Below are 25,142 nucleotides of genomic sequence, written 5' to 3' on the forward strand. Positions count from 1 at the left end.
TTCCAGGTACTGAAGTTAGGCTGATTGGTCTGTAGTTCCCTGGGTTCTCTTTGTTCCCTTTTTAAAGGCAGGTGCTATCTTTGCCCTTCTTCAGTCCTCTGAGGGTCATGCACGCTCAAAAATAATTGCTAATGGTTCTGAGATTGCTTCAACTGGTTCCTGAAGTACCCTAAGATTACTTTCATCAGGCTCTGCTGACTTGAATACATTTAACTTCCCCAAGTTATCTGTAACCTGTTCTTTCCCTAGTAGGGAATGTGTTGCTTCTTCCTTGTTGTTAATATTAATTGTGTTGAGCATCTGGTCACCATTAACCTTTAGGGAAAGGAGGAGCGTATTCAGGAGGGATGGGCTCCACCTAACCAAAAAAGGAACCAGACTGCTGGCATGTCAAATTAAAAAGGTCAGATAAGTTTCTAAAGTAAGGGCTGGGAGAAAGCCGACAGGTGTGGAGGAGCACTTGATTCAGACAGACACACCCCTTAGAGGAGGATTTGTTAAAGAGGTTACTCTATTGCTAGTAAGGAGGAGAGAATGGAAGTTGATAAAGTACTGACAGGAACTGAAGAGAAAAATCAAATGGAAAAAAAGAGTCCCATTTAATTACATCACATAATGGCAGACAGCTAAAAAGTGACAGATTCTGTAAGTGCTCATATACAAATGCAAGAACTCTAAATTCTACGATGGGTGAACTTGAGGGCCTGGTATTATGTGAGGATTTGATATAACAGTCATCACAAGAACTTGGTGGAATGAGGACAATCAATGGGACACGGTAATACCAGTGTACAAAACATATAGGAATGACAGAATAGGTTGTGCTGGTTGGGGAGTAGCACTAAATGTGTGTGTGTGTGTGTGGAGGGGGGGGGAGAAACAGGGTCAAATAGAATACAAATCTTAAATGAATCAAACTGTACCATAGAATCTCTATGGATAGAAATTCTATGCTTGAATAATAAGAACATAGCAATAGGGATACACTACTGCCCAGGATGGTGATGGTGATTGTGAAATGCTCCCGGAGACTGGAGAGGCTATAAATCTAGAAAACTCAGCTGAAATCTCCCATTATTACTATCTCCAAATCGACTGGGTACATGTCACCTCAGGATGGGATGCAGAGATAAAATTTGTAGAGATAATTAATGAGGTTTTCTTGGAGCAGCTAATCCTGGAACTCACTAGGGGAGAGGCAATTCTTGATTTAGTTCTAAGTGGTGCACAGGATCTGGTCCAAGAGGTGAATAATGCTGAGACACTAGTAACAGCAACCATAATGTAATTACATTTCACATCCCTGCGGGAGAGAAAATCAAAGAAGCCCCTCACAGTAGCATTTAACTTCAGAAAGTTCACATTTTTTTTTTAAAAGAGGAAGCTAGTTAAACAGAAATTTAAAAGATACATTCACAAAAGTGCCATGCCTGCAAGCTGCATGGAAACTTTTTAAAGACACCATAACAAAGACTCAAATTAAACGTATATCCCTAATTAAAAAACATAGTGAGAGGACCAAAAAAATGCCATCATGGCTAAACATTCAACAAGTTGTCAGAGGCAAACAGACATCCTTTAAGGTGTATTAAAAATTGAAAATGAAATCTTACTGAGGAAAATAGAAAGGAGCATAAACTCTGGCATGACAAGGATAAACATATAATTAGGCAGGACAAAAAAGAATTTGAAGAGCAATTAGCCAAAGAGTCAAAAACTAAACATTTTTTTTCATTGTTAAGTACATCAGATGCAGGAAGGCGGCCTAACAATTAGTGGGGCCACTGGCTGATGGAGGTGCTAAAGGAGTAGCACTTCCACTAGTCTTCACTGCAGAGGCTGAGGGAGAGTCCCACACCTGAGTCAGTCTTTTTAGGTGACAGATCTGAGGAACTTTCCCAGATTGAGGTGTCAGTGGAGAAGATTTGGAACAACTGATACATTAAACAGAAGTAAGTCACCAGGACTAGATGGTATTTACCCAAGAGTTCTCAAGGAACTCAAATATGAAATTGCAGAATGACTAGCTGTGGTACATAACCTATCACTTAAATCAGCTTCTGTATCAGATGACTGGATGATGTGACACCAATTTTTCAAAAAGGCTCCAGAGGTGATTCCAGCAATTACAGGCCAGTAAGCCTAACTTCAGTGGCAGGCAAAATGATTGCTAATTTTGTTCTTTACTATAGTTTCAGTCACATAGATGAACACAATTTGTGGGGAAAAGCCAACATGGCTCTTAGGAAGGGAAATCATGCCTCACTAGTCTACTAGAATTCTTTGAGGGGGTCAACAAGCATGTGGACAAGGGGGATCCAGTGGATATAGTGTACTTGGACTTTCAGAAAGCCTTTGACAAGGTCTCTCTCCCAAGGCTCTTGAGCAGAGTGAGCTGTCATGGGATAAGAGGGAAGGTCCCCTCCTGGATTGGTAACTGGTTAAAAGATGGAGGGGGAGGAAATGATCAGTATTCAGAATGGAGAGAGGTAAATAGTGGTGGCTCCCAGAGGTCTGGTCTGGGATCAATCCTATTCAATATTTTCATAAATGATCTAGAAGAGAGAGTAAACAGTGAGGTGGCAATGTTTGGAGGTGATACAAACTATTCCAGATAGTTAAGTGCAAAGCTGTCTGTGAAGAGTTACAAAGGGACCTCACAAAACTGGGTGAGCCCCAACCTGCTCAGACTCTAGGGCCAAGCTGCATTGTTTTGTGGAGTAACAACAGAGTTTTGCTAGCAATCACTTGGCACCCTGGCATCCCTATCACAGGGACTTTAAAAGATGTCCCTTGCTTACTGACAAGCCGTCTCTCAAACTTCAGCCAGTAAGGGCCCCAGAGACAGACAGCGGGCAATCGTTAACCGCACAGAGGGAAGGAGACCTCTCGGAAGCGGCTGGCTGCTGGCACGTCTCTGCATGCCCCTAATGGGTGTGTGTGTGTGACTCCATGCACTGCCCCGACCCCGGGTAGTGCACAGAAACCTGCTGACCCCTCCCTCCAATGGGTGTGCAGAGATGTGCCAGCAGCAGAGCTAAGGCAGCTCCCTGTCTGCTCTGCCTCCCTCCGCACTGCTTCGGTCCTGGAAGCGGCTGGCATGTCCCTACAGCCCCTGAGGGTTGGGGGGCTGTCTCCACATGCTGCCTCCCCCGAACACCAACTCTGCAGCTCCTATTGGCCAGAAACTGCAGCTAATGTGAGCTGCAGGGTTGGCGCCTGTGGGCAGTGGTGCACAGAGACCCCCCCCGTCTAGGAGCCACTGCCAGTGCGGTGTGTGTGCTGGTCGCTTTGGGAGCTACGCCACCCGAGGTAAGCGCCGCCCCCTGCCCTCCTTCTGCACCCCAACCCCCTGCCCCAGCCCAGAGCCTGCACTCCAAACCCAAGCTTCCTCCCAGAGCCCACACCCCTGACCCCCTCCCACACCCCAACCCCCTGCCCCTATTAAGGTACCTCACTTTATTTTCATTTACTTTCCATTACTTATAAGAACATAAGAACGGCCGTACTGGGTCAGACCAAAGGTCCATCTAGCCCAGTATCTGTCTACCAACAGTGGCCAATGCCAGGTGCCCCAGAGGGAGTGAACCTAACAGGCAATGATCAAGTGATCTCTCTCCTGCCATACATCTCCACCCTCTGACAAACAGAGGCTAGGGACACCATTCCTTACCCATCCTGGCTAATAGCCATTGATGGACTTAACCTCCATGAATTTATCCAGTTCTCTTTTAAACCCTGTTTTAGTCCCAGCCTTCACAACCTCCTCAGGTAAGGAGTTCCACAAGTTGACTGTGCGCTGTGTGAAGAAGAACTTCCTTTTATTTGTTTTAAACCTGCTGCCCACTACTTTCATTTGGTGACCCCTAGTTCTTATATTATGGGAACAAGTAAATAACTTTTCTTTATTCACTTTCTCCACATCACTCATGATTTTATATACCTCTATCATATCCCCCCTTAGTCTCCTCTTTTCCAAGCTGAAAAGTCCTAGCCTCTTTAATCTCTCCTTATTTAAGACCTGTTCCAAACCCCTAATCATTTTAGTTGTCCTTTTCTGAACGTTTTCTAATGCCAGTATATCTTTTTTTGAGATGAGATGACCACATCCGTACACAGCATTCAAAATGTCGGTGTACCATGGAGGAGGATGAAGAAAAAAAGAATGAAAACTGGGCAGGGAGATAAGACAGAATGTTCTTTTTCTTGGCTGAGTCCCAAGGGGGAGCCTCCGAAAATGAAGCTGTGCACACTCTAAATACACCACTGACCACACCTGCCCAGCCCCCACCTCACCCCTGAAGCTTCTGGGGCTTTTCACTCATCTCTCCGAGGCCTGGGGCTTCCACAGGGGTCTGACCCGTCCCCCTGCACCAGGCAGGGGAGGTGCATAGTGGCTGTGAGCTGCTGAAATCTTCCTGCTGCCTCCTCCACCCTCCTGTCCTGTAAGCATAACCCACACACCTCCTGGGTGTGGTGCTCTGTCCCATCTAGTGACAGTGAGACCACTTAGAGAGAGAGGTCTCCTGATACTGACAGGGCCTCTGGGGACTCCAGGGTCAAGCAGAGGTTCAGCCCTCCTCAGTGTGCATGTCACAGTCCTCCCCACTCTTCCTCTTTTTTGTCACCTTGGACTGCAAGCTCTTCGGGACAGGGCTGAGTCAGGCCTCCTTCATGCTAATACAGAACCTGGCACGGCACGAGGGGGTGGGGGGAGAGCTTTGCACATGCTTATCCCTGGACTGCAAGAGGGCTCCTCGTGAGCACCTGCTCAGCAATGAGTGTGGGTGCATCCATGTGCTTGTTTGTTCAAGCATGGGGGGGCTCGTGTGTGTCACACTGTGGCCCTGAATAAACAGCAAGCCAGCAAGGAAGAACACAGACCCTGAGAAGAGCAGCCAGTGAATGTTGGCATCAATGTCTGCGGGAGGTGGACCCTTCACCGGCCTGCCTGCCTGCGAGGCACTTGTATAGAGCCCTGGACGGGGAGTATCCCCCGGCCAGACAGGCCCACTGTGACCCCCTGTGTCACACAGCCCAGAGAGCTGCCCCACAGGAACTCCTAGAGCAGCAGTTAGAAAAAACGGCGAATCTGGATTGAAAAATGATCAGTGCTGGAGAATCCACCATGGCCCCTGGGAAATTGTCCCAGTGGGTAACTCCCCTCACCATTAAACAATGTATGCCATATTTCCATGGATCGTGCTGTACCGTCTCTGCAAGACTGAAGAGCCCATTGTTAACTGTTAGTTCCCCGCGCAGGTACCGATAGATTGTAATCCAATCGCCGTCACAGGTTTACTACTCACCACTGGGGCATCTCCTTGTGGTTCACCTAGGGATTAGCTCTCAACCCATCTGACGCCCCCTTCTCTCTCAACTTGTGGGGCTCCCTCTTCATGGCTTGGCCTTTCAGCCGGCTCACTATAGTTCTCCCCTCCCATGGTAACAAAGCCCCCCCGCACATGCTGTCGCAGGCAGTCTTCCAGTCCACTCCCCTGAATGTGCCACCTCCCCAGGGGCCAGTAGGGGAACCCAGGCCTGGCCACTATTCCAGATTCCAGCCCAGGGACCCTGTGTCTAGCAACCACCAGCTGCACACTCGGACCCTGTGGCTGTTTCCCTGGGCTCCTTCCTCTCTATCTTCTGGTCTCCCCCCAAGTTACCAGAGTTTCACCTGCTCTCCGGTTCTTGCCAGAGTCTGTATTTTCCAGGCAGGACCCCAGGACTCACTCGCCCGCAGCCACCTCCTTGTCTCTTGACAGGGAACGAGTGCAGAGCTCCTTCCTACAGCCTCCTCTTGTGCGCTACTTCCTGGGTTTATACTAGCACAGCCTGCCCCTGCCCAGCTGGGCTTCACCATCAGTTACAGCATATCAGCCCGGACTCTCTTCCAGGTGCAGCTGTCACAGGGGTAATGGCCTCTTTTACCTACTCACGCCTTGTGGGGGGTAGAAACCGCCTCACACACCCCTTAACCGTCTCCTTGTTCAGCTAATTAGGCTTGGCAATAGACTAGGAGCTCTCAGGCAGGTTTTCTAATCCTTTCATCCATCGCATGGCTCTTCTCTGAGACCTCTCCCATTTACCAGCACCCAGTGCTTAATCTGTAATGAAAAAGGTGCTGGGGCTCTAGCGATTTTCTTACATAGGCCCAGAGGGACCGGGGCTCTGAGCCACCAGGCCCAAAGGGGCCCGGAGCTCAGCCATGGCACAAATTAAGCACGGTCAACATCCTTCTTGAATCAGACACAATATCCCATCAGTGGTCACACCAATGCCAAGTAACCTCTCTGCTCCTACTCAGGATTCCTGTTTGCACATCCAAGGGTGGCATTAGCCCTTTTGGCCACAGTGTCACACTGGGCCCTCAAGCTGAGCCGATTATCCATCATGACCGCCAAATCTTTTTCAGAGTCACTATCTCCCCAGGTAGAGTCCCACGTCCTGTAAATACAGCCTGCATTCTTTATTCCCAAACGTATATTTACCTGTATTAAAAGGCATTGTTTGCTTGTGCCCAGCTTCCCAATCAATCAGTATCTGTTTTCTTATTTATTTACCACTCACCCAATTGTTGTGTAATTTTACATTTTCTTCCAGGCCATTAATAAAAATCTTAAATAGCAAAGGGAGCACCACACCCCACTCACCCCGCTTTCCTGGCTGCCTCCAGGGGGTCACAGAGCACAGGGCCTGCTCCCATGTGCCTCCTCCAGGCCCGAGCAGCAGTGCCCTTACCCCAATAGCCTCAGGCCTGCATGACTTCATGGGTGGAGGCTGGGTGCCCGGGGCCAGAGTGCACAGATCCCTGCCCTCCCTGGGCGAGCCCAAGGCCATGAGTTTGAGGGTCTCCTTCCTTGGGCTGCAGGAGGGCCCAGCACCCACACCAGAGTCCTTGATGACCTGTGGGCTCAGAGGACTGAGCACAGTGCAGCCCCGGACAGGGGCCAGCAGAGCTTGGCACCAGGTCTCTGTCCTGAGCAATGCAACGCAGCAACAGGACTTCAAAGCCAGCCTCCCTTAGTGCTTGGGCAACTTGGAGCATGTGCCTGTCTGCACACCCAGGCACAAATCCCCTCCCTACCAGCACGCATGGATGCTAGTCACCTCACCCAGCCCCCACTGACAGCTCTCTGCCCAGGGTGGGGCAGGTAGATGCAGAGGCCTATGTTTGGGGAGGAAGTGGCTTTACCTCCTCGGCTCTCACTCCCTTCAGCTGCCTGTGCCATGACACATGCCCGACCCCACCCTGCACTGCATCCTAGTGTCCCTGCTGGGCTGGCTGAGGGAGCCAAGTCAGGGGTTACTAATGGGTTTGCTGTGTCTCTCCAGCCAGTCTCAGGCTCTTCCCTACCCCTATTTCAAATCTCTCTGGGTCCCCTTGGATCAATGCGCCCCTCTGCCAGTCATGCTCCTCCCGTCACCTCATGCCCATGCAGCCCCTGCTCCAGGACTAGCTGGGCTGCATGTTCAAACACACACCTCTGTGCCTTGTCACTCTGGGCATGCACTAACATCTGTGCATGCTGGTAGGGATGGGATTTGTGCCTGGGTGTGCAGACAGGCACATATGCGCAGGACCGGCGCACGGCCATTTTGCCGCCCCGCGCACTGCTCCCACGGCTCCAGTGGAGCTGCCGCAGCCATTTCTGCGGCGGGTCCGTTGGTCCGCGGCTCCGTTGGAGCTGCCACAGCCATTTCTGCGGCAGGTCCGTTGGTCTGCGGCTCCGGTGGAGCTGCCGCAGCCATGCCTGCGGGAGGTCCACCGGAGTCGTGCGGGACCAGCAGACCGTCAGCAGGCACGACTGTGGCAGGACCAGCGGAGCTGCCTGCCGCCCCCCCAAAATCCTGGCACCCTAGGCGATTGCCTAGTTCGCCTCAATGGAAGCGCCGGTCCTGCATATGCGACGCTCCCAAGGCCTAAGGGAGGCTGGCTTTGGCTGTTTCTGTTACCGCGTTGCATCACTCAGGACAGACCTGCTGCGAAAGCTGTTGTGGTAGATTCTCTGCTGCTATTTCAGAGTTTATTCAGGAAGTGAAAAAAAAAGCAGGGTGAAGGAAAAGCAATGCCCTGTCTGAGCTGTGAACACCTGTCATGGTGGGACTGGGGCCCTGCAGGAAACCCAGTGAGTGGGAATCCTCAGGCAGTCAGGGAGCCCTGGAAGGACTCTCTTGAGATGGGCAGGGACCACATCTTCTCTAGCCCCCAGCACAACAGGCCCCCAACCAACAACGGGAGAGGCACTGGAAGTGGCTGCATCAGGCTTTTGCCTTTGACAAGACCTTTCAACTTTGGCACTGGAATTGTAATGTGCTTTAAAACATCCCTGGGAGTGGGCAAGGCTGCCAGGGCTCTCAGCTGCAGTCATCCTCCACTGCTTTCATGTATGGCCTGGGTTTGCACCCGTCACATGGAAACCATAGCATCCGCCAATACTGGGGTTCACCCGGACTTCACATTCCCCTCCTGGGCCCTGCAAACTCCCAGGACTCTGCAGCCTTTCAGTCCTCCTCTGTAGGGAACAATTTCTACTTATGAGAAAAGAAAACACCAGCACAAAGTGGCCACTTTCCAGATGGCTCAGCAGAGGATGGCCCTGGCCTGGAGAATGGCAGGGCTCCCCGGCTGGCCTAGGGAGACGTCCATTGGGCTGGGAATCAAGGCACCAGGTGTCCCTAGCTCTCTGCCCTTCACACCCTTATCACTGAGCAAGGAGGCTGACAAGCATCAGTCCCTCCATCCTATGGTCAGCTCTCAGTGGCTGCAAAAGGTCACGTCTGTCAGATCAAGGAATAGGACCCACGTCTCTGCCGTGGGAGACCATGAACACACCAGCTGAGGGAAATTGGGCTGCTGGTGCATCATGTCTGCTGGGGCCCCACACCCTCCTATTTCACTCTTTTACATAGATGCTACAGCTGTTTTGGGGGGCCTGAACTGAGGCCCTGATACAATTGTCTCCCCCTCATCGGCCCTGCCCATGGCTTCTGCACTTAGCCACACTGCATCTCCAAAAGATTAGGCCAAATCTAAGTGCTTGGCTATGCAGCCTGCTCACTCTGCAAAGCCCAGTCAGACACATGGCAGAAGGGCTGTTGTTAAGGACATCCTCAGATGCTGTTTGTTGTGCAGGCTGGTTGCAAGCTGGGACCCAGGCAACTCAGCAGCTCAGTAATTGTATAGAGCACAGAGTGATCCCTCTGTCTTGTCCCCTCTCCTGCACACTGGCTTTCTGCTCCCTCCCCTGGTTCACACAGATAGGCCGCCGTCCCCAGTCAACGTGACTGTTACGCACCTGAAGGCAAACTCTGCCACTGTCTCATGGGATGTCCCGGAGGGAGACGTCGTCATTGGCTATGCCATCTCACAGCAGGTATGCCAGGCTCTGCCCCCAAGGTGTCTCCACCCTGCCTCCCCTTCCCTTCGGGAGGGCTTTCCCAGGAACACAACCCCACCTGAGGGATGCACCATGAGCAGTGCTGGCCATGGGTTATGCAGGCTCCTTCTTCCTTCTCTGGCCATCCCACTGCTGAGGGATCAGCTCTGACCCCACCCATCTCTCATCAGCCTATCTGGGGCCAGCAGGCCATTGGGCCTCCAAGGGGCAGGACTCACTAGGCCCCACCCTCCTGGCCACCCCCACCTTGAAACCCCTCTCTATAAAATGTCTGCTTCAGGCTCCAGCCCTGTCCTGAGCCCCATCCTCTCCCTGCTGCCCTGGGTGGGGTCTCCCCTCTGGGCAGGGCTTTGCGAGGGAGGAGTTTGTCCTTGACTGTACAATGGCATGGGATATTCTAGAAATATTGCTATTCACAGGATTATCCCTGCCCCGCACATGAACGGCCCAGCAGAGTCTCCGAGAAGCTGGGGCTGGGCAGGAGCTCAGAGGTCACCATGCCTCCCCCCACCCGAGCTGGCCACTTGCCCTCACTAACCTGTTTCCAGAAGGGCAGGGGAGCCCTCCCTGTGACTGACTGTCTCTCTCCGACTCTGGCAGCGGCAGGACGGGCAAATGCAGCGGTTCATCCGAGAGGTGAACACCACGAACCGGGCCTGTGTGCTGTGGGACCTGGCAGAGGACGCAGACTACATCATCCAGGTGCAGAGCATCAGCCTGCACGGAGAGAGCCAGGCCAGCAAGAGGGTCCATTTCCGGACCCTGAAAGAGACTGATCGCCTCCCCTCCAACAGCTCCAACCAAGGTGAGGGCAGGAGCCCATGCTATGCCATTGCCACATGCTCTGGTGGGGAGATTGGTCACTGGGCCCTGCAAGGAAAATTCTCTGCAGGGCCCCACAACTCACAGAAGCAGGAGACAGGTCCTGGTAACTGAGGGGAGTCGGGGCTGCCACATGGGAATCCCCATGGGGGCAGCTAGGGCTGGTGCTGTATTGCAGTGCTGAGCTATACAGTAGCACTGGGTCAAGTCAGACCCTTCGCTGTTCAGCCTGCACCCAGGTGAGGCAGCAGAAGGTGCACAGGGGAGGGAGGGCAGTGCAGAGGGGCTGGAAAGCCACCTGGGGGCTCCTGGCAGGGGCTGTGCCGGGACTGGAGAGGTGCAGAAGGTGCCTCCGCAGGCGCCTTTCATTCCCTGCTGCACGCTCAGGGCTCCTGGGCCGGGCTGCTTAATGTGGGACAAGGAGACACAGCTTGAACTACAAGGCTGTTCCAATAGCTCATGCAGTCTCCCAGTGTGGCAGGTTTGTCAGTCTTGGAGCGTTGGGAACGGAGGCCCCAGGACCAAAGGAGAGGGAGTAAAGCCCACGGTAGGACCTAGCATGGCACCTCTGGTGTTACAGCCAGCGGGCAGAACAGAGGCAAGCCCCTGCCCAACATGGAGCCAAGCCCCACAGGAGCCAGGAGACACAAGGCCGGGGGGGAGGGAGAGAGAGACATTTCCTGCTGCACAGCCCAGGGGCGTCCTGCCATGAGGTGACACCCACATGGGTTCCTCCACTAAATTCTGCACCGAGATAACAGAGGTGAAGGTGATAAGCAGCTCCTCACTGCTGGAAAAGCCCATCCTAGAGAGGCACAGCACTGCCTGGCATGCAGCCTTGCCAGCGCTGGACACCTGCTAACATCACCCAAGCTCCCCCCAGCATGGATCAGGGGCAGAGCGATGGGGACCAGCTCCCTTGTGCTGGGCTGCAGGGGGCTTGTACCAGGTTCTCTGTTCCCTCCAGAGGTTCAGTCCTGAGAGTGGAGCAGTTTTTTCCCTGCTGCAGGAAAGTGACAGGGTGCACTCACCTCTGGTGAGCGCCTTTTGTCGGCTGGGTGCGATCCTGCTCTTCCCATTTCTGTGCAGCCGGCACCCCTTGGCTGTTGCCCTGGTCAGGCAGGTCCTCAGGGGCTCAGCCCTCACCCCCAAGACACTCAGTTAATAGGTGAACGGATGGATGAACCTCTTCCAGAGGAGAAGGTCCATGAGGGCTTGTCCCAGTACCCTGGTGAATGTCTGTAGACCTGTCTCTGTGCTCAGTTCTCCTGGTCTCGAGATCCCTGCCTGCCCTGGTGCAGAGCAGGGCCGCCAGCTTCCTGCCTGGAGACTCTGCCCTAATCAGTTCTTACTGCCCCTGCTCTCCAGCCAGGTCACTCCTTGGGGTTTAGTCCCCTTCCAGGGTAACAAAGTCCAGCAAATGGTTGGCCCTCTGCAGGGTCTTCAGCCCCAGCCCTGTTTAAACTCCAAGCCCCATTCTTGGGCATCTGATGCCTTTTCTCCCCTCCTTGGGGCTTAGGCCACTCCTCTGGGGGCAGGGGGCTGGGCCTGACCACTACTGTGGGTCCCAAGTTCCCAACCCAGGGTCCCTATAGACAGCAGCCATGTGCTGCTTCCCTTTAATGGTCACTGCTGCCTTCCTGGGCTGCTTCTCACCCTGCCCCATCACCTCCTTGGGGTGTCTGTCTGTTCCCGGCTAGAGCAGGGTCTCGCCCAGGCACCCCCACATGGGGAGCATCACAGACACCCAGCCCTTCCCCCACTTCTGCTCCCAGCCAGCAACTGGGGTCTCAGCCCCTGCACTGCCTTTTAACTGAGCCTGGTGTGTTCTGATTGGCTGCTTCCCTGAAGCCTCTCTAGGCAGGCCTGGAGGATCCACCTTCGCTGCTCCTAGTCTGGGCAGGTGTGGTAGGGTTGTGAGCTCCTGGTGCGGCCAGTCACACGGACCCCAGGCGTGTGACACTAGGGAGGGCCCATAAGGGGTTAAACCTGCCCTGTGGCTGCTGCAGGCTCTTGGCAGGAGAGAAACTCTCCAGCATCTCTGGCCAGGCTGGGTCCCATCCCTCCCCTGCAGCCCGGGGCTCGCTCTGCCCCACGCCCTGCTGGGGAGGGCGAGCTGTGCTGACGCTCCTCGTGGGCACCGTTGCCGAGGGGAGGAGCTGGCCATGGCAGGTGCCCAGTGCAGGGCGGACAGCTCAGCCCCAACTCCGGAGCCCCAGGCTCAGCCCTCGTCCTTCTCCCGCTCCAGACAGTGGCTCACAGCCCTGCCCTGCTTGTCTCCCCAGTGGCTTCTCTCAGGGGCCAGCGGGCTCAGTCCTCTTCCCCTGGCAGGGATGCTGGGCTGGGAGATGCCCACCATGGGCTTCCCCATTAGAAAAAGGAATTCTGGGTAAACTGGCTGGTTTCTGAAAGGGCGGCCAGTGCCATCAGGCCAGTGCCGCTGTCTGCAGGGCTGGAGCCAGCTTGGGTGTGGACTGGAGCCTGCGTTTGATCCACACAGGACCAGGTTGGCCTGACCTGTGTTAAAGGAGGCAGCAGAACCTTTGCACGGAGTGCTTTCACCATGCCTCCAGGTGCCATCCCAAGTCCCTAGTTTCACCCCCGTGTTTGCCCTTGCCGGCCCCTGACCCCACTCTGGTTCCCCGTGTCACTCTGCAGCCCTGGTTGGGTCAGTCTCAATGCACTAAACGGGCCCAGACAGTGACATGTAAAACTCTAAGCAGTTAAACAGCTTGCAGGCGTGACTACAGCAACCTTGGCTTGCTTAGCACCCTGGCAAATGCACTAGAAAACTCACACTCCCAGGCTGCAGCATGACAGCTCCACTCTTTGTACAGCACACTGACCACCTCTCTACACAGCCTCTGCCCTCCCCAGCGAGCTGCCGAGGGCCTGCCACTGACCCTGGGACTCTGACATGAGCAGGAGGAACATCGTCATCCCAGGCCAAAACAGAAACCAAGGAGCTGCTGCTAGGCAGGCGAGTGTGTGCCCTGAGGGTGGGCGGCACACACTGGAGTGTTGATGGAAGGTAGGCAGGTGGGGCAGATCTGTGGGGATCCTGCTCCCCAGCACACACAGGCCTGTCAGACACAGACACAACCATGCCCCAGGCCCCCCTGACTGGTGGGTATATGCCCCCCCTTCCCTGGAGCTCACACCTCCCCCGACTGTACGGTGTACTCCCATCTCCCGGGAAAAGGAGAAGGTGCTTTAACTCCCAAGGGGCCATCCGGGATCAGTCCAGCCTGGCCAGGCTGCTGCCTCTGACCAGTCACAGGTGCCTAGAGGTAGCAAAGGTTTGATTGGCTCAGGTGTCCCCTGCCCTTTATGCTGCTGGGAGCTGAGGGGATGAAACCCAGAGCCCTGTTTCCCCTCCCTCCACTTGTCTCCTATTGGCCCCCTGCGGTTCTGGAGTCTCCTCTAGCTCCATGCCTGGGCTGGAGGCAGTTTCTCATCTGCCGCAGCCTGACAGTCCCACCAGGCCGGGCCACACCCCACTGCTCAGCATGTGTCTTGCAGGTGACATCACCGTGGAAGGGCTGGACAAGGAGCGGCAGCTCCAGACGGGGGAGATTGTCATCATCGTGACTGTGCTGCTCATGTGGGCAGGTGAGGAAAAGTGGGGAGGCAGTGCTCACTAGTCACCACCCTGGGTCCAACCTCGTGGGCCTCTGGCCCCTCTGGAGTCCATACAGGGTTGGGCTGGAAGGCAGCACATCGGTATGAAGGTGGGCGCAGGATGTGCAAGGGGCTGTAGACGTGAAATATCCTGCTGTTAGTAAAGCTTTGACACAGTCCCCAGTGACGTTCTCATAACAACCCAGGGAAGTGTGGGCTAGATGAAATTACTCTACAGGAGGTGCAACACTGGTTGAAAGACTGTACTGGAAGAGTCATTGTCAATGGTTCGCTCTCAAACTGGGCGGGTGTATCCCACAGGTCAGTCCTGGGCCCAGTGTTAGTCAGTAATTTCATTAGTGATTTGTGTAATGGAGTGGAGAGACTGGCAATGCTTATAATGTTTGTGGATGACACCAAGGGGTTGCAACCACTTTGGAGGACAGGATTAGAATTAAAATTGACCTTGACATATTAGAGAATTGGTCTGAAAATAACAAGATGAAATTCAGTAAAGACAAGTGCAAAGTCCATATGCAGTGTGGCTGTAGCTGTGTCGGACCCAGTAAGTTACAGATACAAGGAGGGTGAAGTAATATCTTTGATAGGATCAATGTCTGTTGGTAAGAGAGACAAACTTTCAAGCTCACACTTGAGACCTGAAGGTGGGACAAGAATAATGAACTTAATCTGCAGCAAGGGCGATTTAGATTAGGTTTTAGGAAAAACTTCCTAACTCTGAGGATAGTTAAGCTCTAGAACAGGCTTCCAGGGGAGATTGTGGAATTCCCATCATGGGAGATTTTTAGGAACAGGTTGGACAAACCCCTGTCAGGGACAGTCTAGGTTTACTTGGTCCTGTCACAGCGCAGGGGGCTGGACTTCGTGAAAGTCAATTGACCCTGATCACAGGTAACCAACTGAACCGGAGTTCCCTGCATGGTGCTGTAGCCAAGAGGACTCTGCTGATCCTTGGATGTATAAGCAAGAGTAAGGAGGTGTTATTTCCTCTTTGCTTTGCATTAGTGGGACCACTGCTAGATACTGTGTCCAGTTCTGGGCCTACCCTTCAAAAAAGATTACGACCAGTTGGAAAGGGTTCAGAAGAGAGGTACGTGAACAGTGTGGGTCTGTGTACACCAGATGCGGGCAAACTACGGCCTGTGGGCCACATCTGGCCTGCGGGAGCATCCTGTCCGGCCCCTGAGCTCCCGGTCGGGGAGCCTAGTCCCTGGTCCCTCCTCCGCTGTCCCCCCTCACCCGCAGCCACACGGGCCGCACTCTGTCCCACCAGTATCGCTGGGCAGCATGGGGAGCACACCTGGCTCTGGCCGGGTGTCACGGCTGTGAGCTCCTGCTACTGGTAAGGGGGCGGGAGGTCCTGGGGGGCAGTCAGGGAAGAGGGGGTGGTTGGATGAGGCAGAGGTTCGGGGATGGTGGTCAGGGGATGGGGAACAGGGAGCATTGGGAGTGGGAGTCCCGGGGAGCCTGTTGGGGGCAGGGATGTGGATAGGGGTTGGGAGGGCAGTCAGGGGACAGGGAGCAGGAGGGGGTTGGATAAGGGGGTGGGATCCTGGGGGGCAGTTATGGGTGGGGGGTCCTGGAAGGGCGTGGTCAGGGGACAAGGAGCAGAGGGCAGTTGGATAGGGGGCAGGAGTCTTGGGTTCAGGAGGTGGAGGTGTGTGGATAGGGGTCAGGGCAGTCAGGGGACAGAGAACAGAGGGGTTGGAGAGGGAGTGGGGTCCCAGGAGGGGGTGGTCAGGGGACAAGGAGCAGGGGGCATTGGATGGGTGGGGTGTTCTGAGGGTGGCAGAGGGTGGAAAGTGGGAGGGGGTGGGTAGGAGGCGGGGGCCAGGCTGTCTGGGGAGGCACAGCCTTCCCTACCTGGCCCTCCAGACAGTTGCACAACCTGGATGTTTGCCCACCACTGGTGTACACTGCGGCTGGGTGCGAGCCTCGCAGCCTGAGTGTGCAGACGCACGCTTGGGGCTGGAGCAATACTAACAATGCAGTGTGGCCAGTGCAGCAGCAGGAGAGATTCTGGCTGGACACCAGAGCGCAGAACCAGGGCTTGGGTGGGTTTAGAGGTTAAGAGGAAGAGGGCTCTTTGGGGCAGCCTACACAGGCAACATGAGATTCCCGGATTCCAAGGCCAGAAGGGACTCTCATGAGCATCCAGTCCAGGGGTCCCAAACATGGTGCCCATGGGTGCCATGGCGCCTGCCAGGAGGTCTAATTGTGCCCATGTACTGGCCGGCAGACGAGCATCCACCAAAATGCTGCCGACAAGCTGCATCATCCAAATGCCGCTGATATTCAGCGGTATTTCGGCAGCGACGCCTAGTGATGTTGCTACTTGTCAGCAGAATTTCGGCGGATGCTCGTCCGCCGCCACAGTCCTCCGTGGCTCGTTGTCTGGCACCCGCCAGACGAACAAGGTTGGGGACCACTGGCCTAGTCTGACCTGCATAACACAAGCCAGAGAACCTGCCCAGTAAATTCTGCAGCCAGCCCATTCCTTCCCGTGGAGCTATTGCAGAGCTATTAGAAGCACACCCAGTCTTCATGGCAATTGGCATTTTCAGGGGTGTGAGGTCTAATGGGGGCAGGGTAGGGGGCTGCACTAGAGCTAGGCAAAAGTTTTAATCAAAATGGGTTTTTGATGGCAGAGGCTTTATGAAGGGAAACCAAACCTTTGTGAACAATGTTTTTCTTTCTACAATTTTAGATTTTTTGATTAAATGAGATTTTGTTGTGATTTTTTTTTCTTTTCTCTTTTTCCTCTGCACATGGTGTTGATGAGACTGATACTGGATACTGCGGCCAGTCCGGGTGTTCACAATTTAAACAGGATGTTGAAAAATTGGAGAACATGCAGAAAATAGCCACCAAATTATTCAAAGGCTGGAGAAAATGAGCGAGAGACTTAAAGGGCCCAATCTGTTTAGTTATGAAAAAGAAGATTACAAGATTAATTGTCTAATTACCTGGGAGGGAGCAAACTCCCACTACTAATCAGCTCTTTGGTCTACCAGTAAAAGGCAAATAAGAACCAATGAAGCCAGATAAATTCAAAGGAGAAATTAAGCACAAATGTTTAACAGTGAGGGCGATGAGTCGCTGGGACAAACTCTCAAGGAAGTGGTGGAGTCTCATCTCTTGATGTCTTAAAATCAAGCCATGCTGTCTTTCTGAAAAATACTTTAGGGGGAGTTGTGGGAAGGGGTATGGTGCTGGGGAAGTTCTGGGGAAGGAGCAGTGTTGGGGTACTTCCAGGGGCGTGGTGTTGGATACAGTGAGTTGCAGGAAGGACATGGTGTTGGGGGATGGTGTTGTTGGAAGAAGCTGTTATTTGGGATGGTGTTGTGGGCAGGGAGTGGAGTTGGGGGTGTTGTGGGGAGGTATGGTGTTGTGGGGAAAGGTGGGGTGCTGGTGGTGTTGTGGGGAGGTATGGTGTTGTGGGGTGGGGAAGTGTTGGGAGATGTGGGGAAGGGTGGTGGCAAAACTGTTGGAAGAAGGTGGTATTTGGGGCAATGTGGGAGATGTGGATAAGGGAGAAGCGGTGGATGTGATATACCTAGACTTTAGTAAGGCATTTGATACAGTTTCGCATGATATTCTTATAGATAAGCTAGGAAAGTACAATTTAGATGGGGCTACTATAAGGTGGGTGCATAACTGGCTGGATAACCGTACTCAGAGGGTAGTTGTTAATGGCTCCCAATCCTGCTGGAAAGGTATAACAAGTGGGGTTCCGCAAGGGTCTGTTTTGGGACCGGCTCTGTTCAATATCTTCATCAACGATTTAGATGTTGGCATAGAAAGTACGCTTATTAAGTTTGCGGACGATACCAAACTGGGAGGGATTGCAACTGCTCTGGAGGACAGGGTCAAAATTCAAAATGATCTGGACAAATTGGAGAAATGGTCTGAGGTAAACAGGATGAAGTTCAATAAAGATAAATGCAAAGTGCTCCACTTAGGAAGGAACAATCAGTTTCACACATACAGAATGGGAAGAGACTGTCTAGGAAGGAGTATGGCAGAAAGAGATCTAGGGGTCATAGTAGACCACAAGCTTAATATGAGTCAACAGTGTGATACTGTTGCAAAAAAAGCAAACGTGATTCTGGGATGCATTAACAGGTGTGTTGTAAACAAGACACGAGAAGTCATTCTTCCGCTTTACTCTGCGCTGGTTAGGCCTCAACTGGAGTATTGTGTCCAGTTCTGGGCACCGCATTTCAAGAAAGATGTGGAGAAATTGGAGAGGGTCCAGAGAAGAGCAACAAGAATGATTAAAGGTCTTGAGAACATGACCTATGAAGGAAGGCTGAAGGAATTGGGTTTGTTTAGTTTGGAAAAGAGAAGACTGAGAGGGGACATGATAGCAGTTTTCAGGTATCTAAAAGGGTGTCATCAGGAGGAGGGAGAAAACTTGTTCACCTTAGCCTCCAATGACAGAACAAGAAGCAATGGGCTTAAACTGCAGCAAGGGAGATTTAGGTTGGACATTAGGAAAAAGTTCCTAACTGTCAGGGTAATTAAACACTGGAATAGATTGCCTAGGGAAGTTGTGGAATCTCCATCGCTAGAGATATTTAAGAGTAGGTTAGATAAATGTCTATCAGGGATGGTCTAGACAGTATTTGGTCCTGCCATGAGGGCAGGGGACTGGACTCGATGACCTCTCGAGGTCCCTTCCAGTCCTAGAGTCTATGAGTGAGTCTATGAGTCTATGAGGGGGTGGTGTTGCGGGAGATGTGAGGAGACGTGGTGTGGGGAAGAGCAGTGTTGGGGAGATGGTGTTTGAAGAAGGTGGTATTTGGGGCAATGTGGGAGATGTGAAGAGTGGTGGTGTTGGGGGAGATGTGGGAAATGGGTGTTGTGGGGTGGGGGTGGTGTTGGGGGAGATACAGGGAAGAGGTGTTGTAGGGAAAGATGGGGCATTGTGGGGAAGAGGAGCTGTGAGGAGGGGTGGTGATGGGGGAGTTGTGGGAAGGGGTAGTGTTCGGGGGCTGGAGACGGGGTACGTCCAGGGGGGTGGTGTTGGAGACAGTGAGTTGCAGGAAGGGCACAGTGTTGGGGAATGGCAGTGTTGGAAGAAGGTGGTATTTAGGGTGATGTGGGTAGGGGGTCGTGTTGTGGGTGTTGTGGGGAGGGGGATGTTTTGGGGTGGGGGTGGTGTTGGGGAAGATGTAGGGAAGAAGTGTTGTGAGGAAAGGTGGGCTGCTGGGGGAGTTGTGAGGAAGGGGGGTGTTGTGGGGAAGAGGAGCTGTGAGGAGGGGTGGTGATGGGGGAGTTGTGGGAAGGGGTAGTGTTCGGGGGCTGGAGACGGGGTACGTCCAGGGGGGTGGTGTTGGAGACAGTGAGTTGCAGGAAGGGCACAGTGTTGGGGAATGGCAGTGTTGGAAGAAGGTGGTATTTAGGGTGATGTGGGCAGGGGGTTGTGTTGGGGGGTGTTGTGGGGAGGGGGATGTTTTGGGGTGGGGGTGGTGTTGGGGAAGATGTAGGGAAGAAGTGTTGTGAGGAAAGGTGGGCTGCTGGGTGTGTTGTGGGGAAGGGGAGTTGTGAGAAGGGGTGGTGTTGGGGTGGGATAGTGTTGGGGTACTTCCGGGGTGGGAGGGTTGGAGACAGTGAGTTGCAGGAAGGGCACAGTGTTGGGGAATGGCAGTGTTGGAAGAAGGTGGTATTTAGGGTGATGTGGGCAGGGGGTCGTGTTGGGGGGTGTTGTGGGGAGGGGGATGTTTTGGGGTGGGGGTGGTGTTGGGGAAGATGTAGGGAAGAAGTGTTGTGAGGAAAGGTGGGCTGCTGGGGGAGTTGTGAGGAAGGGGGGTGTTGTGGGGAAGAGGAGCTGTGAGGAGGGGTGGTGATGGGGGAGTTGTGGGAAGGGGTAGTGTTCGGGGGCTGGAGACGGGGTACGTCCAGGGGGGTGGTGTTGGAGACAGTGAGTTGCAGGAAGGGCACAGTGTTGGGGAATGGCAGTGTTGGAAGAAGGTGGTATTTAGGGTGATGTGGGCAGGGGGTCATGTTGGAGGGTGTTGTGGGGAGGGGGATGTTTTGGGGTGGGGGTGGTGTTGGGGAAGATGTAGGGAAGAAGTGTTGTGAGGAAAGGTGGGCTGCTGGGGGAGTTGTGAGGAAGGGGGGTGTTGTGGGGAAGAGGAGCTGTGAGGAGGGGTGGTGATGGGGGAGTTGTGGGAAGGGGTAGTGTTCGGGGGCTGGAGACGGGGTACGTCCAGGGGGGTGGTGTTGGAGACAGTGAGTTGCAGGAAGGGCACAGTGTTGGGGAATGGCAGTGTTGGAAGAAGGTGGTATTTAGGGTGATGTGGGCAGGGGGTCGTGTTGGAGGGTGTTGTGGGGAGGGGGATGTTTTGGGGTGGGGGTGGTGTTGGGGAAGATGTAGGGAAGAAGTGTTGTGAGGAAAGGTGGGCTGCTGGGGAGTTGTGAGGAAGGGGGGTGTTGTGGGGAAGAGGAGCTGTGAGGAGGGGTGGTGATGGGGGAGTTGTGGGAAGGGGTAGTGTTCGGGGGCTGGAGACGGGGTACGTCCAGGGGGGTGGTGTTGGAGACAGTGAGTTGCAGGAAGGGCACAGTGTTGGGGAATGGCAGTGTTGGAAGAAGGTGGTATTTAGGGTGATGTGGGTAGGGGGTCGTGTTGGGGGTGTTGTGGGGAGGGGGATGTTTTGGGGTGGGGGTGGTGTTGGGGAAGATGTAGGGAAGAAGTGTTGTGAGGAAAGGTGGGCTGCTGGGGGAGTTGTGAGGACGGGGGGTGTTGTGGGGAAGAGGAGCTGTGAGGAGGGGTGGTGATGGGGGAGTTGTGGGAAGGGGTAGTGTTCGGGGGCTGGAGACGGGGTACGTCCAGGGGGGTGGTGTTGGAGACAGTGAGTTGCAGGAAGGGCACAGTGTTGGGGAATGGCAGTGTTGGAAGAAGGTGGTATTTAGGGTGATGTGGGCAGGGGGTTGTGTTGGGGGGTGTTGTGGGGAGGGGGATGTTTTGGGGTGGGGGTGGTGTTGGGGAAGATGTAGGGAAGAAGTGTTGTGAGGAAAGGTGGGCTGCTGGGTGTGTTGTGGGGAAGGGGAGTTGTGAGAAGGGGTGGTGTTGGGGTGGGATAGTGTTGGGGTACTTCCGGGGTGGGAGGGTTGGAGACAGTGAGTTGCAGGAAGGGCACAGTGTTGGGGAATGGCAGTGTTGGAAGAAGGTGGTATTTAGGGTGATGTGGGCAGGGGGTCGTGTTGGGGGGTGTTGTGGGGAGGGGGATGTTTTGGGGTGGGGGTGGTGTTGGGGAAGATGTAGGGAAGAAGTGTTGTGAGGAAAGGTGGGCTGCTGGGGGAGTTGTGAGGAAGGGGGGTGTTGTGGGGAAGAGGAGCTGTGAGGAGGGGTGGTGATGGGGGAGTTGTGGGAAGGGGTAGTGTTCGGGGGCTGGAGACGGGGTACGTCCAGGGGGGTGGTGTTGGAGACAGTGAGTTGCAGGAAGGGCACAGTGTTGGGGAATGGCAGTGTTGGAAGAAGGTGGTATTTAGGGTGATGTGGGCAGGGGGTCATGTTGGAGGGTGTTGTGGGGAGGGGGATGTTTTGGGGTGGGGGTGGTGTTGGGGAAGATGTAGGGAAGAAGTGTTGTGAGGAAAGGTGGGCTGCTGGGGGAGTTGTGAGGAAGGGGGGTGTTGTGGGGAAGAGGAGCTGTGAGGAGGGGTGGTGATGGGGGAGTTGTGGGAAGGGGTAGTGTTCGGGGGCTGGAGACGGGGTACGTCCAGGGGGGTGGTGTTGGAGACAGTGAGTTGCAGGAAGGGCACAGTGTTGGGGAATGGCGGTGTTGGAAGAAGGTGGTATTTAGGGTGATGTGGGTAGGGGGTTGTGTTGGGGGGTGTTGTGGGGAGGGGGATGTTTTGGGGTGGGGGTGGTGTTGGGGAAGATGTAGGGAAGAAGTGTTGTGAGGAAAGGTGGGCTGCTGGGGGTGTTGTGGGGAAGGGGAGTTGTGAGAAGGGGTGGTGTTGGGGTGGGATAGTGTTGGGGTACTTCCGGGGTGGGAGGGTTGGAGACAGTGAGTTGCAGGAAGGGCCCGGTGTTGGGGGATGGCGGTGTTGGAAGAAGGTGCTCTTTGGGATGGTGTTGTGGGCAGGGGGTGGTGTTGAGCACAGTGTTGGGGACACCCCCTCAAAGCATGGCTGTCTCTCCCTGCAGCAGTGATCGCGCTCTTCTGCAGACAGTATGACATTATCAAGGATAATGACTCCAACAACAACAAGGAAAAGACCAAGCCGTCCTCAGAGCACAGCACGCCGGAGCGACCCACGGGGGGGCTACTGTACAGTAAGGTAACGGGGGGAGCAGGTTACTAGGGGTAGGGTCTGGATGTGTGAGACACTGGGGGTGGGGTGTGTGTATGAAGCACTGGGGGTGGGGTCTGTGTGAGGCACTGGGGGATGGGGTCTGTGTGTGAGGCACTGGGGTGGGGGTGGGGTTTGGGTGTGCAAGGGACTGGGTGATGGGGTGTGTGTATGAAGCACTGGGGTGGGGATGGGGTCTGTGTAGGTGAGGCACTGGGTGATGGGGTGTGTGTATGAAGCACTGGGGGTGGGGTCTGTGTGAGGCACTGGGGGTGGGGGTGGGGTCTGGGTGTGCAAGGGACTGGGTGATGGGGTGTGTGTATGAAGCACTGGGGTGGGGATGGGGTCTGTGTAGGTGAGGCACTGGGGGATGGGGTGTGTGTATGAAGCACTGGGGGTGGGGTCTGTGTGAGGCACTGGGGGATGGGGTCTGTGTGTGAGAGGCACTGGGGGTGGGGGTGGGGTCTGGGGGTGCAAGGCACTGGGGGATGGGGTGTGTGTATGAAGCACTGGGGTGGGGGTGGGGTCTGTGTGTGCGAGGCACTGGGTGATGGGGTGTGTGTATGAAGCACTGGGGTGGGGGTGGGGTCTGTGTGTGCGAGGCACTGGGGGATGGGGTGTGTGTATGAAGCACTGGGGTGGGGGTGGGGTTTGGGTGTGCAAGGCATTGGGTGATGGGGTGTGTGTATGAAGCACTGGGGTGGGGGTGGGGTCTGGGGGCCTGAGGCACTGGGGGATGGGGTGTGTGTATGAAGCACTGGGGTGGGGGTGGGGTCTGGGTGTGCAAGGGACTGGGGGATGGGGTGTGTGTATGAAGCACTGGGGTGGGGATGGGGTCTGTGTAGGTGAGGCACTGGGGGATGGGGTCTGTGTGTGAGAGGCACTGGGGGTGGGGGTGGGGGTCTGGGGGTGCAAGGGACTGGGTGATGGGGTGTGTGTATGAAGCACTGGGGTGGGGGTGGGGTCTGTGTGTGCGAGGCACTGGGGGATGGGGTCTGTGTGTGAGAGGCACTGGGGGTGGGGGTGGGGTCTGGGGGTGCAAGGGACTGGGGGATAGGGTGTGTGTATGAAGCACTGGGGTGGGGATGGGGTCTGTGTAGGTGAGGCACTGGGGGATGGGGTGTGTGTATGAAGCACTGGGGGTGGGGTCTGTGTGAGGCACTGGGGGATGGGGTCTGTGGGGGTGGGGTCTGGGGGTGCAAGGCACTGGGTGATGGGGTCTGTGTATGAAGCACTGGGGTGGGGGTGGGGTCTGTGTGTGCGAGGCACTGGGGGATGGGGTCTGTGTGTGAGAGGCACTGGGGGTGGGGGTGGGGTCTGGGGGTGCAAGGGACTGGGTGATGGGGTCTGTGTATGAAGCACTGGGGTGGGGATGGGGTCTGTGTAGGTGAGGCACTGGGGGATGGGGTCTGTGTATGAAGCACTGGGGATGGGGGTGGGGTCTGTGTGAGGCACTGGGGGATGGGGTCTGTGGGGGTGGGGTCTGGGGGTGCAAGGCACTGGGTGATGGGGTCTGTGTATGAAGCACTGGGGTGGGGATGGGGTCTGTGTAGGTGAGGCACTGGGGGATGGGGTGTGTGTATGAAGCACTGGGGGTGGGGTCTGTGTGAGGCACTGGGGGATGGGGTCTGTGTGTGAGAGGCACGGGGTGGGGGTGGGGTCTGGGTGTGCAAGGGACTGGGGGATGGGGTGTGTGTATGAAGCACTGGGGTGGGGGTGGGGTCTGTGTGTGCAAGGCACTGGGTGATGGGGTGTGTGTATGAAGCACTGGGGTGGGGGTGGGGTCTGTGTGTGCGAGGCACTGGGGGATGGGGTGTGTATGAAGCACTGGGGTGGGGGTGGGGTCTGGGTGTGCAAGGCATTGGGTGATGGGGTGTGTGTATGAAGCACTGGGGTGGGGGTGGGGTCTGGGGGCCTGAGGCACTGGGGGATGGGGTGTGTGTATGAAGCACTGGGGTGGGGGTGGGGTCTGGGTGTGCAAGGGACTGGGGGATGGGGTGTGTGTATGAAGCACTGGGGTGGGGGTGGGGTCTGGGTGTGCAAGGCACTGGGGGATGGGGTCTGTGTGTATGAAGCACTGGGGTGGGGGTGGGGTCTGTGTGTGCAAGGCACTGGGGGATGGGGTGTGTGTATGAAGCACTGGGGTGGGGATGGGGTCTGTGTAGGGGAGGCACTGGGGGATGGGGTGTGTGTATGAAGCACTGGGGTGGGGGTGGGGTCTGTGTGTGCGAGGCACTGGGGGATGGGGTGTGTGTATGAAGCACTGGGGTGGGGGTGGGGGATGGGATCTGGTGGGCAAGGCACTGGGGTATGGGGACTGGATGTGTGGGGCACTGGGGGTGGTCATGTGGTAAGAGACCTCAGATTTCTTAAGACAAGAAGCAGTTTGGGGCATGTGTAGTGTAGTCATGGGCAGCAGCCAGTGGAAGGGAGCCCCTACCTCCATGGCACTCTAGACTGTTTTCAATGGTAGCAGACAGAGCCGGCTTCAGACACCAGTGAAGGAAGCAGGTGCTTGGGGTGGCCAATACAAAGGGGCGGCACGTTCAGGTCTTCGGCAGCAATTCAGCGGCGGGTCCCTCAGTTCTTCTCTTCCTCTTTGAGCTGCCACCAAAGAGGGAGAGGGAGCGAAGGATCGGCCACTGAAGTGCCACTGATGGGCTTTATCTTGTTTTTTTTCCCCCTGCTTCACCGCTGGGGGCAGCAAAAAGAGCTGTAGCCATCCGATAGCAGATGACAGAACAAGGAGTAAAGTTGCAGTGGGGGAGGTCTAGGTTGGATATCAGGAAACACTATTTCACTAGGAGGGTGGTGAAGCACTGGAATGGGTTCCCTAGGGAGGTGGTGGAACCTCCTTCCTTAGAGGTTTTTAAGTCCCCGCTTGACAAAGCCCTGGCTGGGATGATTTAGTTGGGGATTGGTCCTGCTTTGAGCAGGGGGTTGGACTAGATGACCTACTGAGGTCCCTTCCAACCC

At 55.0% G+C, this 25,142-nt stretch overlaps 1 protein-coding gene across 4 annotated transcripts in view; it reads left to right on the forward strand.

The window, feature by feature from the left end:
• FNDC4 (fibronectin type III domain containing 4) overlaps window positions 1–25,142 on the forward strand; it is a 66,383-nt gene that overhangs the window by 35,662 nt on the left and 5,579 nt on the right. For 3 of the 4 annotated variants that reach the window (XR_003999425.1, XM_030554978.1, XM_030554977.1), the window contains 4 exons: window positions 9,262–9,377; window positions 10,002–10,206; window positions 13,746–13,835; window positions 22,021–22,154. Coding sequence is in view for 3 of the 4 variants with exons in the window: in XM_030554977.1 (XP_030410837.1) it covers window positions 9,262–9,377; window positions 10,002–10,206; window positions 13,746–13,835; window positions 22,021–22,154 (545 nt within the window). In the remaining variant the exon portion in view is untranslated. The remainder of the gene's footprint in view (window positions 1–9,261; window positions 9,378–10,001; window positions 10,207–13,745; window positions 13,836–22,020; window positions 22,155–25,142) is intronic. The other variant, XM_030554979.1, reaches the window with a different exon arrangement.

The sequence above is a fragment of the Gopherus evgoodei genome, chromosome 3 (assembly GCF_007399415.2).
Source record: "Gopherus evgoodei ecotype Sinaloan lineage chromosome 3, rGopEvg1_v1.p, whole genome shotgun sequence".
Classification (NCBI taxonomy): Eukaryota; Metazoa; Chordata; order Testudines; family Testudinidae; genus Gopherus; species Gopherus evgoodei.